The 18,925-nt window shown below is 35.2% G+C and overlaps 1 protein-coding gene across 1 annotated transcript; it reads right to left on the reverse strand.

Annotated features, from left to right (window-relative positions):
- Positions 1-871: 871 nt before the first annotated feature.
- POP2 (Pyridoxal phosphate (PLP)-dependent transferases superfamily protein) lies at positions 872-15,187 on the reverse strand. Its single transcript, XM_008800019.4, has 19 exons — positions 14,846-15,187; positions 13,663-13,793; positions 13,390-13,474; positions 12,987-13,059; positions 11,204-11,301; positions 10,730-10,822; positions 8,466-8,539; positions 8,269-8,307; positions 7,960-8,048; positions 7,810-7,886; positions 7,650-7,724; positions 2,644-2,691; positions 2,455-2,538; positions 2,296-2,383; positions 2,122-2,200; positions 1,876-1,966; positions 1,698-1,773; positions 1,411-1,526; positions 872-1,058 (listed from the first exon to the last, which is right to left on the reverse strand). The coding sequence occupies exons 1-19, from the start codon at positions 14,885-14,887 to the stop codon at positions 990-992; spliced, it is 1,527 nt and encodes a 508-aa protein (XP_008798241.4). The 5' UTR covers positions 14,888-15,187; the 3' UTR covers positions 872-989.
- Positions 15,188-18,925: the final 3,738 nt, after the last annotated feature.

Consider the following 18,925-nt stretch of genomic DNA (forward strand, 5'->3'; position numbering starts at 1 on the left):
TACCGATGGGTACCGGTATCGGTACACCAATGTCGGTACGGTCGGTACCGAACGTACGGTACCGTACCGACACTCGGTACGCCTATACTAGTGCGGCACCGGTACGGGGTTCGGTACCGGTACGGCGAACCTTGTTCTCTACTGATAACCTTCTTCTGCATGGAGATGGATTTGGAAGCCATTGTTACTCGATAGTAGAAAATATGCTGTAGTCACCATAAGCAATTTAAAATTGGTACATAGGTATTCTGTAAAATCTAGTAGTAGCAATTTGGAAATTTGTTTCTTAACACTTAAATTAACTCGCTTGGCCATATGGTCCTCACACGTAGGTGCAGCTCCAAAGAAAACTAATTCCCCATTTTTCCACTTAGGATGACCTAAATTCCAGTTCAGGCGGATAGATCTAAACTCGATCTGGACCTAAATTTTTCAGATTAAGACCGGACCATGTATAAACCCAACCTGAATAACCCATTGGATCAAATAATTTAGCCATAAATCCAACTCGATCAGATCTTCTATTGAGTTGAATCTAGAACTAACATTAAAACCTGAACAAGAAACCGAATCGGATCGAAATCACTCATGCCCTGTAAAGTTGACAAATTATCATAGGCAACCCCGGACCTTTTCCTCTCATAGCCATGCTTTATGCATGCCCACCCACAAACTTAGTAGGTCCAATGTGCAAACATTGGCTCATCCTTGTCATCCAGCCAAATCAAGTTGGGTGGGCCAGGGGATATTAGGGATCAATAGGTGTCATCATGACGGGGGTTACAACAGCCTAATGAGCTATAGGTAACTCACGCTTGAATTGATTTTACAACTGTACAAGAGCCCAGTCTTGAAACTAAAGCTTGCAACATTTCAGCAAATATAGATGGCATTGCAAGATATGTCCTCTTATAACAATTTTTTCACCATCATAAATAGACCACATTTATTGCACCCTCGAGCACTTGATGTCTATTTGGCTATTGTTTTCATTGTGATTTCAACTCCGCTACTCTCTGCTCTGTACTCTTGAGGGCTTCTCCATATATGCTTATTAACTGAAAGAAAACAGAATTAAGAGCATTAGCACTCACAAACTACTAGGTGAATGGGAAAGAAAAGGGACTGTAACCTTCAGCTCCATTAGTAAAAATAATAGCCTGAGTTATAGCCAATGGCCTAATATTGCTACAATTCGGGAGCAAGTCCCAACTCGAAAAACCTATAATTATGTATTTAAGCAAAACTCATCTACTGATTATATTGTGACAGAAGCCCAGTAGAAAATCTAGGATATAAGACTCCTGAAGAACTGGTGAATAACAACTGAAGATTAAAACTCATGCAGTGCCAAGGAGAAGTATGGTAAATGATATACATCAGGAGCTAATAAAGGCAGCATCATCTTACTTCATCAACTTCGCTTGGGGAGATTATAAAGGGTGGCGACATCATTATATTATCCCCAGCAACTCGGACCAGCATTCCGCGCTTCTCACACTCCGATCCAAATATTGCACCTACCCCTGAAATAGTCATGGGATGCCATTATGAGTTACAGTCACGCATGTATGCTAGAAGTTCTCTGTATCTAAATGGATGTCACCATCAGAGCTACTGAAAGCTGTATAATTATATTTCACTCATCTACTGCAGTGAGAATGGTATAATCAGGAAGCACAAAAATGGAAACTTACCCCACCCAGGAGGGAATAGAGCGTCAGGAGACTTGTCGGTAAACTCAGTTCCAAGTATCAACCCAGTTCCACGTATCTGCATGTAAATGGCTGGTTCTCGTCAGATATGTACATAATGTTGTCTATACGCAAGAAGAATAGGTTACAAGACAATGTGAGATTAATGCACTAAGAATACCTCGCCAATGATGGGACTTTCTGAGAAGCTTTTAATGCCCTCCTGAAACCTCGGAGATATAGCCTGGACCTGCTCCACAATATTTCTCTCCCTGGTAACCGTTATTTAACATGGTCAGGATTTTGAAATCTTAAAAGATGCTCAGCGTGAAATAATCATGTGTACTTGCCCTTCTTGAAGCACAAAACTATTATGTTACTATTTATAGTTTAAAATGAGGAATCTGTGTAGAGTAATGATATTTACTTGTAAATCTTAATTGCTTCCAATGCAACAGCACAAGACACAGGATGTCCAGAATATGTAAATCCATGAGCAAATGACCCTGAAAGATAGGAAGTTTAAAGTGGTGATAATTTGTACACATCCTTCAAAGAGAGAGAAATAAAAGTCTCTAATGACAGAATAGTGTAAGCTTACCAAGTTTGTTGCTTTGAGAATGTATAACTTCTGAAATTTCTGGGCTAACAAGAATCGCACCAATGGGCATGTATGCCGATGACAGGGCCTAGAAAATCAGTAAATATGAAATCATTATCTATGTTGAATATGTTAAAAGACAATGCTTAAACAACTCACCTTTGCCATGGAGACAAGATCAGGCTGAATATTGTATTTGTCACATCCAAACATTGTCCCTAACCTTCCAAAGGCAGTGATGACCTAAAAACATGGAAAAAGTAGTACCTTAAACCAAGCAAGAAGCTAAAATAATATATTTTCTTTTCTTTTTCTTGGTAAACATGAAAACATTTTGTGTATTAGTACCTCATCTGCGATGAAGAGAATATCATATTTTTTTACAACAGCTTGAATCTGCAGAAAAAAATAGAACAATGAAATGACCAAAGCCAAATAATGGAAGTCCAAATACTGCATTGATACATGGCTTTCAAATAAACAAGTGAAAAACTACAAATAGAAGATTAGAACAGTCAAAGAAGAACTTGCCAGATTTTTTTAGTTGTATCACCAAGTGAATTAGGCAGCAAAATCACAAATTACAGTGGATCTTTCGATGACAAATAAGGGGAAAAAATCAAAATTAATGTATAATTAGCAGAGAAGTCCATACATGCTTGCAACCTGAGTGTGGTCTATTTGTCTAGAAAGTATTTGATAATCCTGGTCAGCATTAAAATACTTTACACTTTCAGAGTTGTGCAGTATAAAATTAGCCTCACTTGATCACAAAAATAGAATTTTCCCACGTTTATGAAACATTTTACCTTCTGAAAGGATAGAAAATATCTTCAGACAATAGATAACGTACTATCATTCAAAACGCAGACACGATGGGTAATTGTAGACCTGTGCAAACTAGGCTCGGCCCAACCCGGCGTTTGCTGGACTCGGGCTGGGGTTTTTGCCCTCTAGGGTTGGCCCGAGCCTCAATTTTTCAGGGACAAAATTCCAGCTGGGCTCGGGCTTGGTGTGTTACAACCCAGCCTAGCCCGGCCAAGCAGAAATTGTATACATATATACATATATGCACGCATGCATGCATAATACATATATACATACATGTATACATACATACATACATATATAATTAGTCATTTTTTTGAATTATATCATTTATCTTATATTATATATTATATATCATATATATTATATATTATATTCTTATATTTTTATTTTAAAATTTCAAAAAAAAAAACATAAAGGGTTGGGTTGGGCTGGATGGGCTGTTGAGGCCGCACGGTCTAGTCGACTTAGGCCCGCTTGACCTGACTTGTTTGGGTCGGGCAGGTCGAGCCCAGGCTTGCAAAAACTGTGTCGGGCTAAGCTTGTGCCTAGCAAAATTCTGTTGATATGGGACCCAAGACCGAACATGACCCAGGCCGACATATGCTCAAGTCTAGATATGTGCAGAAAATGTCTGACATTAATGTCAGAAATTGGTGATGCAAGAATTACTATAGTGAATATGAATGTTGAATCTACAGAGTAAAAACAAAATTGAGCCAAAAGAGAGCATGTGGATTCTTATCTTGATGGGCACACACAGACACGAACTTGCCTAACTCGGTGGCCAAAATGCATCTTGATCGCAATCTCATCCTATCTATTTGGAGAAAAAAAAACAGGGAGATATGTGGCATGATGCATGATACTGGAATTTTCTGCAATCACCACCTGGAAGTGAAACTAAAAGAGAAATTGGTGAAGCAATAAGAAGGCATGAGTTCAGTAATTACATATAGTATATTAGAGTTGTATGACATGAACATTGGGCTATCAGGAGGATGTGGTTGCAATGACCCGGGTGTGGTAGAGATAAGAATGCTAGTAAGTAATCACAGCAAAATTAGGAAAGGAAAAGTAATAAAGAGGATTTATTATAGAATATTTAAGTGTTCCAATGATAGAGGATAAAGTGGTGGGAAACCATTAAGATGCTTTACTGCAACAAGACCATTGACATGAAATGTGTCTGAAAGGATCTGAATTAGAAGGAGAAGACCTAAAAACAAAATAGATAGATGACCCACTATGAAACAAATTGTCAGAAAACAGATGACTTCCAAGTATTCTCATCACGTATGAGAAGTGTCATTATGATGCTTCAATCAAGCATTGAGTTTTTATGATTTGGTTGACAATAGATGCATGTTTCACATTAAGCACTTGAGTTGAAAAATGTAAGGAAGAAAAGAAGGGTGAACATATCAATGTATTTATATAACCAACCCATTGCATGTGATTGTTACATGTAAGAGTCAGCATTTTGTGGTGTCTGTAACTCATTTGCCAAATTTGGTGGTAACATTTTGCGGACGCCCAGCATCTTAAATATGAAAGCTAAAGCAACAAAAAAAATAAAAAAAATCATTTCCTTGTGACTCAGAATGTCCAGATATGTGCAAGCATCATTCATATGTCAAAGTAGCCTCTGTATCAGAGTATAGCACCATGATATTGTTAGTGACTGTTTGAGTTTTTTTTTCCCCCCGACTCTGTTGGAAAACACCCACTCTAGCTTCTATCTTTCCTGTAAATGCATCAGTAGATATAAGAAAACCATAGTATACGGAGGAGTAGTTAGATGAAATGAAATAGCTTATATAGATTAAATTTTCAATCCGCACAACTAATGAATGATATAGATTTGAATGGGGGCACTTAAATGAAAAATAATGATGTTTTATAGGACAGTGACCATGATAGCAGAATGTTTTGTATGATGTAAGTAGTGTTTGTTTGATCTTAGCCAAATTATGGTGTTTAGAAGACTCTTGAGAGTAACTCTCTAATTTTAAATCATCAGGAAGCTTAAGAAGGTTGCTCACGGCTAATCTTAGGCCAACTATGGGGGTTATGAGACTTCTAGCGGTAACTCTATCACATCCACAAAGTGGAAATAGTGAACCATCCACAAAGTGGAAATAGTGAACCATCCACAAAGTGAAACACAAATATATGAAATTCATTCATCAAGGCAGATGTCCCATTTCTGTTTTCAAAGGATTCACAAGCTAATAACTCGCTATAAAACCCCTCACAATATTTTTAGGTTGCAAAGAAACAATATATTGTGCAAGAAATTTTCTAGAAAAGCATTAAGTATAAACAAATAGAAATCTAACTTTAATAGGGGCCTATATTATGAAGGTTTGATGGTTTTAAATTATTATGATTAATTTATTATGTTGGTAGCAAGGAATGTGGAATCCCAAACTACCTGGTTTGGGCCATACTGAACCGTGTTGGTGGCGGATTGGCACGGTTCCGACATTCAAAATGAGAAATTAGCGAAGGAGGGGGAGAGAGAGAAGGAAAGAGAGAAAAAGAGAGAGAGAGGGGGGGGGGATGGGGAGAGAGCGAGAGGGAGGAAGAGAGATGGAGGCTATCGAAGGGCCACGGAGCGCTGGGGAGTGTCATGAAGGAGCAGAAGGGGGATTCTGCTCTCCGGACCCCTGTTTTGTTCGAAACAAGGATTCGTCGGGGCCCTTTTTTTATTTTGCATATTTTAAGTGAAGTTGGTAACCCTTTTTAAGTTGCAAAAAAACGATATATTGTGTAAGAGATTTTTTAGAAGAGCATTAAGTATAAACAAATAGGAATCCAACTTTAACAAGGACCTATATTATGAAGGTTTGGTGGTTTTAAATCATTATGATTAATTTATAATGTTGGTAGCAAGGAACGCAACACCATCCCGAACTTTTAAATTCTGGGCATACCGAACCATCTCGGTGATGGACCGAGGCAGTTCTGGCATTCAAAATGAGAAACTGGCGAAGAAGGAGGAGAGGGACAAGGAAAGAGAGAAAAAGAGAGATGGGCAGGGAGGGAGTGAGTGAGAGGGAGGAAGAGAGATGGAGGCAACTAGAGGGCTTTGGAGCACTGGGGAGTGGCATGGAGGGTAGAGGGAGGGGGGTTTCCGTCCTCCGAACCCCTGTTTTGTTCAAAACAGAGGCCCGTCATGGTCGCTTTTTAATTTTGCATATTTTAAGTCAAGTCGATAAGAGAGTTGCCAACTTCAGTTAAAATATGCAAAATAAAAAAGGGCTCCGACAGACCTGTGTTTCAAATGAAATATGAACTTTCATTTGATTTCTTTTATATGGAAATTACCATCTCATATAACTCATTCAGGTATTGTTCCAGCCTTGCTAAGCTAATTCAAAACACATGCTCTTTTTCACAAAATAATGAACTATCAGTGTAGTGAAGCCAATAGAGAGTATGATGCATTAGACTCTTCTGCCTCTTTTTTTGTTAAAAGAAAAATGAATCTTATTTCTATTTTTGTTTCAAAATTTAGTAAACAAGGCTTCTTTATTTTTTATACTCCAATAATCCAATGTCTAACAAAAAAGGCTTACAAAGACTAAGGGAATGTGATTCTTCTGTGGTAAAAATATTGAAAACCTCAAGAATTTTTTTCCTCAACAACCATAACCACAATCTCAAATCAAATGGTACTTTGATCGAGAAAGTGAGGTGTCACTGAATCATGTAAGCTTTAAAAGCTCCATTAGAAAGCCACAACCTCCTCTGTGTGGAGAATTCGATGAAACTAAATTCGATAGCTAGCCTCAAGAAAACATGAAAGCTTGAGAACATGATAGTGACATAAGAAACCATCCTGAGCATACTATGCTTGCCTTTTATAGCTGACATTCATGTGTACACTGCAATAGTTATGTTAAAGACAGACAAGCAAATGGTATCTTTAAAATGACATAGGCAGTTGGGAGCAGTCAATTAGGTAAGAATAAAATATTGGGTAGCAATTAGTTGCATGTTTATAAGATGCTGATGAATTCTCTTACCAGATTTCGCAGACCATAAAATCATGTTTACATTAAAATACATCATTTTAAGTAGCCCATTTATACACTCAAGTATTTCTCCAACATTATTCTTTCACTCAGTCTCAGTAAATAAAGGAAAAGGTAATGTTTCTACAATTATGATGAACTTTCTACTATCATAATTTAGAGAAACAAAATATATCTGAGATCAATATCATGTACTAAGTGAAGTTCTAGTAATACTTTACCACATAATTCTTGAAGAAGACTTGAGTTTTTCTATATTAATTGCATAAAAAAAATAATTCAACGATGTAAAAAGTTAGAAATTAAGAAGGTACAGAACTATTGCATTTTCATTATCCCACCCAAACTTGAAGCTCATATACTCAAATATTCATACAATAATATTCTTTAACTTAACCTTAGCTTGTCAATAAACAAAATAAAATAGAAGTTGCCGACAATTGTGTAAAGTGAGGGTAGAAAGTAAAGACTTCAGATTCCTACCTTGTCAAAATAGGTCTTTGGAGGAGGGATAACACCTCCAGCACCCATAACAGGTTCAGCAATAAATGCGGCAATCTGAAATCCATACCAAATCAAATACTAATTACCCTCTACTTGTACTAACGAATCCACAATAAAGTGAGAAAAGAGAAGCATTTACTGTATCAGGTCCTTCTTTAAGAATAAGATTCTCCAAGTTATTAGCCAGTCTGGTCGAGAATTCTTCCTCGGTCTCACCTGGTATTCCAGCACAATTAATCATCAGAATATTAAAAGTTAACCAACCTTAAAAAATTAATTAAATGAGTACCAGGAAGATGGAAGCGCCAGTAATGAGGACAATCTGTGTGCCGTACAAATGGTGCTGGTAGATCAAACTTTTGGTGCAGAGCTGGAAGACTGTCGGTGCAGCAAATTGTTAATGAAATAGATGATTTAATTGGAGAAAGAAAAGCCAATGGAGATAAACAAAAGGAAACTGAATCAGAAACAAGCCATTGCACACTATAATTATACATTTTTGATTGTGACAAACCATAAAATCAAGACAACTTGTTTTTTGTAAGCATAAATGCACTTCATAATCTAACTTAAAAGAAAATAAACTTTTCCTACTTACCCAGAAAGACTAGCTGCTATTAGTGTTGATCCATGATATCTGCCAAAAAATGCAAATGTTGCAAAAGATTATTTGCAAAAGATTCGACTAATATATGCAATAAAAGAGCATTGCATTCTAACACCTTGGTGTTAGTTTATGAAGATATCCCATTAAATACCAAATAAATGATGTGAGTAATTAAATTGATGACATACGATTTTGCTCGCGCTATGAATTTCTTCTTATTTGGCCTTCCTAATGCATTGTTATAATACCACACAAGCTTCACCTGATAGAAAGTAACTCCCAGTTAAAGAATTAAAAAAAAAATACAATGTTTAATAAAATTAATCTTCATTTAGCAATAATTTTTAGGTAGTCTAGATAAAGATTAGTTACATTAGAAATGTAAAACTACCAAAGAGGATGGAAAACCAACTTTTCATGTGTGCAGAAACATAACTATTAATGGACCACATTAGAAGGTAAAGGCTTACATTTGAAAAAAAGAAAGAAAAAAACAAAATGGAATGACATAATTTTGGAGAAATTTTACTATGAAAACGAAAGTTCTTTCGGTCCTAAACTCAGTGTCAGTGGCAAACATCCATTGCAAAAAAGTGACCAATCTAATAATGAAGGTTTTAATATACTTATTTATTTTCTACCTGATTACATTCTGAAAAACTTACTTCAACCAGTCCATGTACCTTTCATCACACTGTCCTCTCAGTAAGACTACTAATTACCATTTTATTAACTTATTTCTAGTAAAGGCTCTCATGTTTTCCAGACAATCTATTCATCATAATTTCAAAGAACCGTTCAATTTTTTGCCTTCATTTTCTGACCAAAAATCTCATCTGTATAACCTCATATTTATGGCTAGTTCATCCACTATCCCTATTTTCTAACCAAGAATTCTTGGTCGACCTATCCAAACTAAATTTATTTAAAAAAATTACAGTTTGTGAAAAGAACTCATTCATGTGTTTGATTGTGGCAATAGATGATGGAACACATTAATGGCCCAAACCTACTCCTCTGGATATTACATCTATTAAGCAGTGCAACTGAGAAAAAATCCATGAAAACCACCAGGTTTTAACTTTAATGTTTTGGGCTGCCAAAACTTTAAAAGCTTTGAGAACGGTCAAAGTCACCATTTGAAGAAGTTTTGCTGCAGGTTCTTGACGCTGTGAATGCTAAGATTCCTTTGGAACGCTGAAAATTTATTTCTCTTGGTCCTCCAAAGCATTGTTAACACAAGCAAATGCATCTCATGTCTAAGATTCAAAACTATGATAATCATAAAATCAAGAATATTTAAACAAAATAAGTGGCTTTATAGATGGCTTGTCACCATTCTGTCATCAAGCAGGGAGTCTGATTTCAATCAGATTCTTTCCTTTTAATTTGTACATCAGAGCAAAGTTATTAAACATTCAAGGCACAAAAGAGGCACCAAGGTTTCTTGTAGCCTAGGTGCAAGGCTCAAAGCTAGATATGCACCTTACCAAAGTAGAAATAAACTGCTGACAATGACAGTTCATCTTCAGCTTGATCTGAGCATTCTAAGACACAATAACTATCCCAAGTATCAAATTGTGACATCCATCAAAACCTTAATAACAGTTCCATATTAGATTAAACAATAAAGTTTCATATTGTGATATACTTTAATCGTTGAAAAAAATTGTAATACAAGAAAGCCTATTTTACTATCTTTGCTATTTTAATATGTCCAGCATCACTATCCATCTGGTTGCAGAAACAACAAGATTTAGACAATTGCCAAAGCATCATGAAAACTATATTGCTTCATAGCCCCACAAGCCATCCTTATCATAACTAGGTGTACATCCACTGCAAGATCTATAACTAAGAATATAATCTGATAGAGTACGGAAAATTTTAGCATGATTGGGCTAGTTGACATCAGCATAAACAACCGAAGAGTCTTGATAAAGCATGCCAAAGCAACAAATCACAATGAGAGCAAGAAACAGGTGTAAAATAAAGATGACAATGAGAATATCCAGGTTTGTCAAGACAGCATCAAGTCTGCAGAAACAAATAAAATATTAGTCACTAAAAAAAAATCATGCACCATGTCAATATTTATTCCCTGCCCATCACCACGATATATGTGGAAACAAGCGTTTAAAATTTTAAATGTTCTCCAGTATTACATTTGAGTGGTGGCCTCTCCAATTCCCACACTCCTTGTGTACTACCATAACTACTCAATCTTCACCACTAAAACTAAAGATGCAGAAACTAGCTCTTAACTACAATGAAAAACAAAAAGGTATCTGGATTGCTTCTGGCATATCTGCAGACAGCCAAATTTGTTCTCTTACCATGAAGTAGGGAGTCTGACAGCATCCAAGTAAACTAAAATATTAAATATTAGGGAGAAAACGTCATAAGGAATCCTTGGTGATTTTCACTAGCTATACAAGGAAAACCAACAGACCTGGGAATCATTAGCTTCTGAACCACTGTTGGTGAAGAAGACCTTTCCCATTTTCCTTGCTGTGAAAGTCTCAAGAAGTTCCTTTGCAAGATCCTGCAAGAACAGTAGTAACAATTTTCATGGATAAACATTAAAGAGTACCTTCAGAAGACTAATCAATGATCCAATATGAAGAAAATAAAACAGCAGCTAATGCATAAATGATACTTAGAATTAATTGGAACCAACAACGATAAGATGATTCTAGGAGAGTAGGATGAAGCCCTCATATAATTAAAACAGAAATCAATTCATAGTTGAGACAAATTCAAGTCATAGAGGTGCAGCATTTGTGGTTCAATTTTTTAGTTGCAAGTTATTGTTAATAATGCAAAGTGGTGTATAATAGAATTGAATTATACAAATACTATGGTAGCATCAAATTATTTTTGAACAAATGAAAGAAGTTAGAAGTATATAAGAAGTTGTACGCACCAATGAAGGCTTTGTGGTACGATTCCAAAAGGAATGATAAAATGGCAGTTTTTTTAATTGTGCAGTTGCAGCTTCAACAAGTCGAGGCTCACTTCCACCTGAAAGATATTGAAATGGCAAGTTCATGAAAGAATAAATTAAATTCAATTAATAGTCTAGTGGTAGTGGTGCATAGATTGATGTGTAGAAAAGATTGCAGTTCTCAAAACTTTTACTTCCAAATAACAGTCTCAGAAAAGCTTTACCCAGTTTGAGGCTTAATACCAGCAAGAATCATAACTTCATTAAATAGAAAAGAAAATATTTTCTCCTATATACCAAGAATATGAAATTTACATCAGACTATTGATTAAGTGTTGGCAGTTAAGTATTGCAATATCTGAACAGAGATTAAGATTTTGCCATACCAGACGTACCATACCGTACCAGTACATTGTACCATACCATACTAGCACTCGGTATGCTAAGCTGTACCATACCGAACCGCATACTGAAACTCTAATAGAATAATACTAGTATAGGGTCCGATACTGAGACGGCGAACCTTGGATTACTAATCTTCTATTTCACAAGAAAAAAAATGGACAAATGAGACCTATATGTCACAATAGACCATCCAAGTTTAGAGACCATTCAAATGACACCAAATCTACCATGATGAAAAATGAAGATAGGATGTTAGACACAAAAAACCTAACTATAAAGAATGAAACTCAAGACTTCAACTATTATATTTCAATTGTTAACTGGTTAGAGCTTTAGTTAGCACTCCTCTCTGAGAACAACTTAGATTCCCATCAACATGCATATATAATATTATGTGTCAGTAACGCAGTGCAGATATGCCAGAATGCATGTCATATCCTGAGCATTCTCTTGCACACACCACCCAAGCCAAACCTAGAACCTTTGGTTGCTAAGAAGAGGGGAGTGACCACTAGGGCAAAACCCAATTGGCTAAAAAACTAATCATTTAGATATACAAATTGACCAACATATTTATTCAAATAAGATCGCCGTATGGAAACTTGTAAGCAACTAATAATTCAACCAAGAATTTACATTATGGAAAATCATCAGGTGCTTAGTCAAAATATTAGCTCTTCTACCTGAAAACTAGCTATAAGCAATTTAAAACTTTCAGATACTTCACTCACTGCAAGTCCATGCAGAATTGGCATCCATGACAAACAGGGAAACTATATGTTGCTTGTGTGCGTTCTCTAGTCCTTCCCTTCCCATTCAACCGTACGATTCTCTGTCCTAAATTTTCATGCTTGTTTGACTAGTAATCAATAAACACCAAATTTTACTATGACATAATGACAGTGATCCTTGCGCATTATGATCCACTATTCAGAGGTCTTGCTAACATCATCATTTCCAATATTTCCTAAACAATTTGCACCAAGAGCCAGCTTGACAGCAATAATCATACTGGCCATCATTTGACACAATGCTGGATAGAAGATTCAGAAGAAGGGAGACATAAGTTGAAGTTTCCATGGATAAGAAGAACAGAAGTCCAGAACCTTTTCTTAAAATGATGCATAGTGGCTTTTGGCAGATAATACTAACTTTCTTCAAATGCCTATTTGTGAAGACCTTTTCAAACTAAATGTTGCCACACTTATTTGTTAAGATGACAATAAGGCAATATAAAGATTAGTAAAGGGTGTTTATATCAATACTACGTACCATGTATATCAGTGACAACAAGTACTGGTGCTTAGAAGAAAGTAATCCTGAAAATGACGTTTAATAATTAGCAGATTTTGGGTACCTAAAGCTGTGCACCATAATCCAGCAAGGGTATCAAGATATTTCTTCCCATTGTTGTCATAAACATAAGAACCCTGCAGCATTTACCAACAGCTTTCAGTTAAATGTAAAATGACATTTTTCACCAATGTAATATTAGAAGCAATGTTGTTTCTAAAACCACTTCGACATTGTATTACACCAAATAATTGCAAATAGTTCCATGACTTGTTATTTTTTCATCTTTCCTGGCTTGAACTTTTAGAGCTACGATTTTGTAAACCTGAAGTTAAATTGTTGGGACAAGTATTGATGGTTAATGTCATAATCTATGTTATCCACATCTTTTAGAAGCTTGCAAGGTAAGTATGATTATCAGTGAAAACCAAAACAAAAAGACCAACATAACTCTCTGAGGTAATTACCTCTGATTTCTCAATGACTAGGGGGTGCAAGTCAGTGCTTTGCCATCCAGCAGTAAATGGTGCTAACATATCATGCCCCTTAAATCTGACAAATTCAAAATATGACACCAGAAAACACATTTAGTAGATGCACAACATGCATGTCTTGTTCACAAATGTGGGAAGTTGAATACAAGTAACTAAAAAAAAGAGGCCACAAGGCATGAAACGGTGATAGCATATTCAACGCTAAAACTAGAAATTAGTTTATTTAATCGATCATAACATTGATACCCTTTTTCATCTGTTGGATCAGTCAGAAGAGATGCCTGTGAACACATCAGCCTTGCAAATGAAGCAATGTATGGAGGTCCATGACTCTGAAACCTTTCAGCAGTTGCAACATGCCTAATGAGCATGCCAACCTATGAAGGATAAAACAGGGTATTAATATGACAAGGTAAGCAAATGACATGAAAAAAAAAAGTAGCAAGAAGAAATCATACAGGCATCTGGAAAAACTCATCAAGATCAGATCTAGAACTAGTTACAACAAGGCAACTTTATCAAACGGTCATCAGAAGCATCAGTATATGGTTCATATAAGAAAGAGTTACATGACCTCGAAACACAAATCCATTGACAACTACTAATGATGACTAAAATCTAAAAAAAGGATGCCAACCAAAAAGATGAACACCCAAATCACGTATAGCAACAAGTGCTATATGATTAAGTATGTAGTTGCGTGTACAAATTAAATGCATTGGGCATTACTCATATATAACGGATTTTAAAAAGTCAGAATAAAAAAGGAATTATGATATATACATCAGTCACCAATTCACATAAACAAGAATTTAAAATTGTTTAAACTAGAATGTGTGGCCAAAAGCATCAATAATTAACTCACATAAACAACAACAATACAAGTTCGATATAATTGCTATTGAAATTGAGTCTAAACTTGTTCAAAAAAAAAACTCAGAACAAAAAAAATCAAAAAATAAAAAAATCTGCAGTGAAAGCATCTAGACCCGTTCACAAAAAAAAAAAAAAGCTTTACATACAGAACACGAAGTGTTCATGAGAATAGTTTAACACCCATTTAAAACCACTCATCTAGATCAGACCCAAAATAAGAACCAATTAGAAAAACCCAAAAGCAGTGGAAAAAAGAATCAGAGGAATTCCATGGAATCACTTTTGTTGAGAACCATTCCAAACGGCTAATCATCCAGCCAGTTGGAACCACTCATCGAGATTGCACGCATTCATTTACAAAAAAAAAAAAAAAACTTTTTTTTGAGAAGCACACCAAATCAAAACTACGACTTTCATCCAGGAACCACATCCATCCAATCCATAAAGCAAGAATGACACAATTATCGGCCAAATCAAATAAAAAATTCACCACAAATACAGCTTGTTGATCGGGAAAAAGATCACAAAGCAAGCGAGTAAGCGACTTGAATACCTTGGAGGAGGCCTTGGATCGAAGGAGACTACTGGCTATCATCTCTGCCGAGCCTCGGAGTCCTCCAAAGATCTCTCTATCTCAGTCAGAGAGATCAAGAGGGCGAAGAAGTGGAAGTGGAAGAGAAGAAGAGAAAGAAACGGAGAGACAAATGGGGAGTAGAAGAGACAGATGCAGACGTTAGAACTCCTCTGCCATGTATGTAGAATGAGACGAGAAGTTGTCAGGATAAATCCTAAAACTGTTCTGGTTTCTATCTTCGGGATGGGGCCCACCAACCTCCCCACGGGCCCGGTTTTATTGGAAAGAGGCAAATACGGAGGAAAAAAAACAAGAAAAGCCAACGTCATGAATCTTTGAGTGGAGAAATTATTTGAGGATGATTTCATCTTGGAACCACTGTAGATTTGATCCATAAAATAATTCCTCCTTTAAATGAGTTGTAGTCAACTCCCAAAATATGACTGTGAGATCAAATACAATTTGTGCTGCACTTCTCATGCAGATCAAAAACAAGTTGGACTTTTCATGTTGCAATTTGATATTGTAGTCCAAAAAGAAAAATCTCATCTGATTTTATTTCACAACAAAAGGGGTCCTCGTGTTATATTGATAAATTAGTTCCTAATAAAGCACTTATTGGTAACTGCCGTGAGACTTTATTTTTTTTAATATTTTCAAGTTAGATCTTGTATATATATATATCTTTCATTGTAGATAGAAATATAGAAATGTAAAGGTTTTAAGCATACGGACAATCTAGCTAGCTTGCTTCGCTCAAACTAAGCTAAAGCTCTTCTGGTTATATTCCTCTATTTGGAGAAAGTGCTAGATTCAAATTTAATAAGGAATATTTTTCTATTTTATTTAGTTATTGAGAAAGTGAAAGGAAATAAACTATGGTAGGCAATAATCTTTTTTCCATTATTTGGAAGTAAAAAGTAAGAAGAGAACAAAAAAATATAATGGAGAAATAATTTTCTTTAACAAATACATAAATTTTCTTCCATCTCCTAGCTACTTTCTTAAAATTTTTTTCTTTGAACCAAACATAAGAAAATTTTTTAATTTTTCTTTTTTTTAATGTGCTGATTTATTTTTCTTCTTTTAAATTTTTTGACTCGGGCGTTCCCCTAATCATTTATTAAAATTATTGTTGGTACCCCAACCATTAAAAAAATATATATAATAAACTGACATTCAATCTATCTAATGCCCTAATAACTCCTTCTTAGAGATCTCTATGAGTGTTTTTATTTTTTTCAATTTTATTATTCACTTGAGTTTGCACTTTCAATCTATCTAATGCCCCGAGGAATTACTCAATTTAAGTATATATTTTTTTTGTGTGTGTTGCCACCAAAATCCGATCTAATAATTTGGAGACGTGAATGATGCTGATTAATCTGATGTAGTAGAAGATAAAGAACTAATTTGTACATTAAAAGAAGGGTACAAGAGATCACTGATGCTGATCAACATGGGGAACCTTTGATGCAAATTAGATCCAGAAATAAGAAAAATAAAAAAAGATAAAGAATAAGAGAGAGTAAAAAGGTTGTGTCTTATTTTTATATTTGGAGTTTTTTTTTTACCGAGGTTGGACTCTTCGAAGTTCTAAATCAAAAAAAATATATATTTTTTAATTTTTTATCTGAATCCAATGAATCTCGTTAAAATAAATTTTCTACTATATTATGTTATATATATATATATATATATATATATATATATATATAGAAAAGATCTAGAGGATCGGATTTTTTGTTTTTTTTTTGGGTACAAAGCGGATCGGACTAGAACTTGACTCAAATAACAGGGAATCTCATCCAAATGGGGGATTTTGTTTTTCCTGTTTTTTCCCAGGCAACATGACACTAAAACAGAAGAAAAATGAAAAAAAAACAAAACCTAATAGCTTGTCATCTCTCTGGACAAGTGGACATGATAGATTGGACCGTAGTGCACTTATGTTCACTGAATGGTGACCAGATACCTATTATTAATGAAATCCACGTCAGATGCCCGTGGATCCCAATCCAGATATCCAGCTGGGCCCAACTAAACGGGCCCACATGATTACTTTTGTATCCAATACTTAAGAGGATGTTAATTTCTTATGGCCTTATCTCTATCTCTATTAAAACATTCATAATTGTTAAATATATAGTGGGGTAAAATGGTGAAGTTTTTGTCTGTTATTACATCTTTCTTTTTATATGATGGAAACACTTGGGATTTCCCCTCCACCGCAAGATTCTGACACCAATTTTTGATTTCTTATTTTTTTAAAAAAAATCGAAGCGAGTCTTGATGGTGTGTGAATATTTCTCAAATTTCCAATGCATCCAGTTTTGTCCTGCCAATAGCTTAAAATCGCATTGCACAAACATAATGCTAGTAATTATATCTATAAGTGGAGTTCATCTGGGCCGGACTTCGGGCTTAAGCTCTATTTGGATTCCGAGTAGAGTTTATATAAAATTTAATATTTTTTGAGCTCAAACTCGGCTCAGCTTTACCTATAAGCCAATAAATCCAAAAAAAAAAAAAAACTAGTTTGCCATTAAGTCGGATGACATATCCGGACGTCACAATGAAGCTAGTCCATCGAACTTACCTACCACTACGGGCTCATTGGATAATCAGAAAGAGGAGAGAGAAATATATGATCAATAAAAAAAAATATTTTATATTTCGTTGAATTTTTTTTAAAAAAATAAAAAATAGCTTTTTATAGAAAAAAGATTTTTATAAAGCTTAAACCAAATTGTAAAAGGTTAAAACTAATCAATAGGGGCATATTCCCAACTTAATCTTCAAAGCATACGATTTAAGCGAAAGAGAGTTAGATCTATGTACACATGAAAATCAAAATTCTAACTAGACTTATCACCCTAAACTTGCATCCATGAAAATGGGTACAAACACAGTCGAGAAATTTATATCTGAAACCCAAAGGTGAAAAGATTCAAATTTAAAATCTAAGATTGTATGCGCTTGATTAAGCATGGGTTAGACCTAAAAGAGGGTCAAATCCCAAGATTGGCCAAATCCAATTGGGGTCCCAAAAAGATCAATGAAATTTTAAGTAAACCTCGATTAGATCAAATCAAGTCCAGTCCATATTAAATTTGGATCATTTAAAGTATCAAATCGTAGTCTGCTAAATTTATACTTTGAAACTAAGATATGGTTGGTTACTGGTCCCGCGGCCCCAATTAGTAACTCTTTTTTTGATGCATCTATAGTTAGTCCTCTGACTCTAGTTGAATCAATTTCATGCTAGGGTTAGTCCTTTGGCATTTGATAAGATCCAAACTAGAGTTAGACATTTATACTTAATAAAAATTAGAGTTAGTCCTCTAACCCTCCTTAAGTTATTCCTTTGACTCTGGTTAAGCCATGTAACATTTAGTGACTTATGAAATTCATATTTATATTTAATTATGTTCATCTTCTTTCAGCACTTGTGAATAAGGTCTTATAGTCAGAGGTGCTCCGATATTTGAAGGTAATTAATGGTGTATTCTTGGGTTCATCAGAAGCTATCGAACAAGATATCCTCTCCTGTTGGGTGAATTTGATAGGGTCATAATGAAATATCTCATTTGTGTATCCTATGTCTCTCCAAAATAGCACTCCTCTCAAGGAGCAAATCTCATAGTAATCAGCTATCTTATTTTGAAGAAAGAGTTTGATAGGAACAATCCAGGCAATCAATATTTGTTTCTATAGCAAGTCTTCAAAAATTGCTAACAAGATTATAAGAAGTGTTGTCAGAAATAAAGAGAAATGTCATCTGAGCAGGTCATGTTAGGATAAGCTTGTAGCTTTCCCTAGTCCAATTTTAGGGCTATTATTGGGTGAAATTTGGTGACTAACTGGGTGGAAGAATAGATAGAAATAATTGTTATTTGTGTCTAAAGCAAGAGACTTATCAGTTATCATGGTGCAAGAGGGGCAAGTATAGAATTATTAGATAATGAGTGGCTTTGTTCAGTAAGGATTTATAGTAGCATTAGGGAACCTCCATAGCTTATTAAGGAGAACAGGAAAAGTAGAAAATAAAAAAATAGT

Source organism: Phoenix dactylifera, chromosome 14 (assembly GCF_051530095.1).
Source record: "Phoenix dactylifera cultivar Ajwa chromosome 14, Ajwa_hap1_PhDact_Kaust_v1.1, whole genome shotgun sequence".
NCBI lineage: Eukaryota > Viridiplantae > Streptophyta > Magnoliopsida > Arecales > Arecaceae > Phoenix > Phoenix dactylifera.

Bases quoted from the DNA above. Each gene is read 5' to 3' on its own strand.
- POP2 (XM_008800019.4), bottom strand. From the start codon at position 14,887: ATGATAGCCAGTAGTCTCCTTCGATCCAAGGCCTCCTCCAAG. The intron at 2,692-7,649 runs GTAGGAATCTGA...TTTTTTCTGCAG, and splicing joins CAAAGACCTATTTTGACAAG to ATTCAAGCTGTTGTAAAAAA. The intron at 1,774-1,875 runs GTATTCTTAGTG...ATTTACATGCAG, and splicing joins AAAGTCCCATCATTGGCGAG to ATACGTGGAACTGGGTTGAT.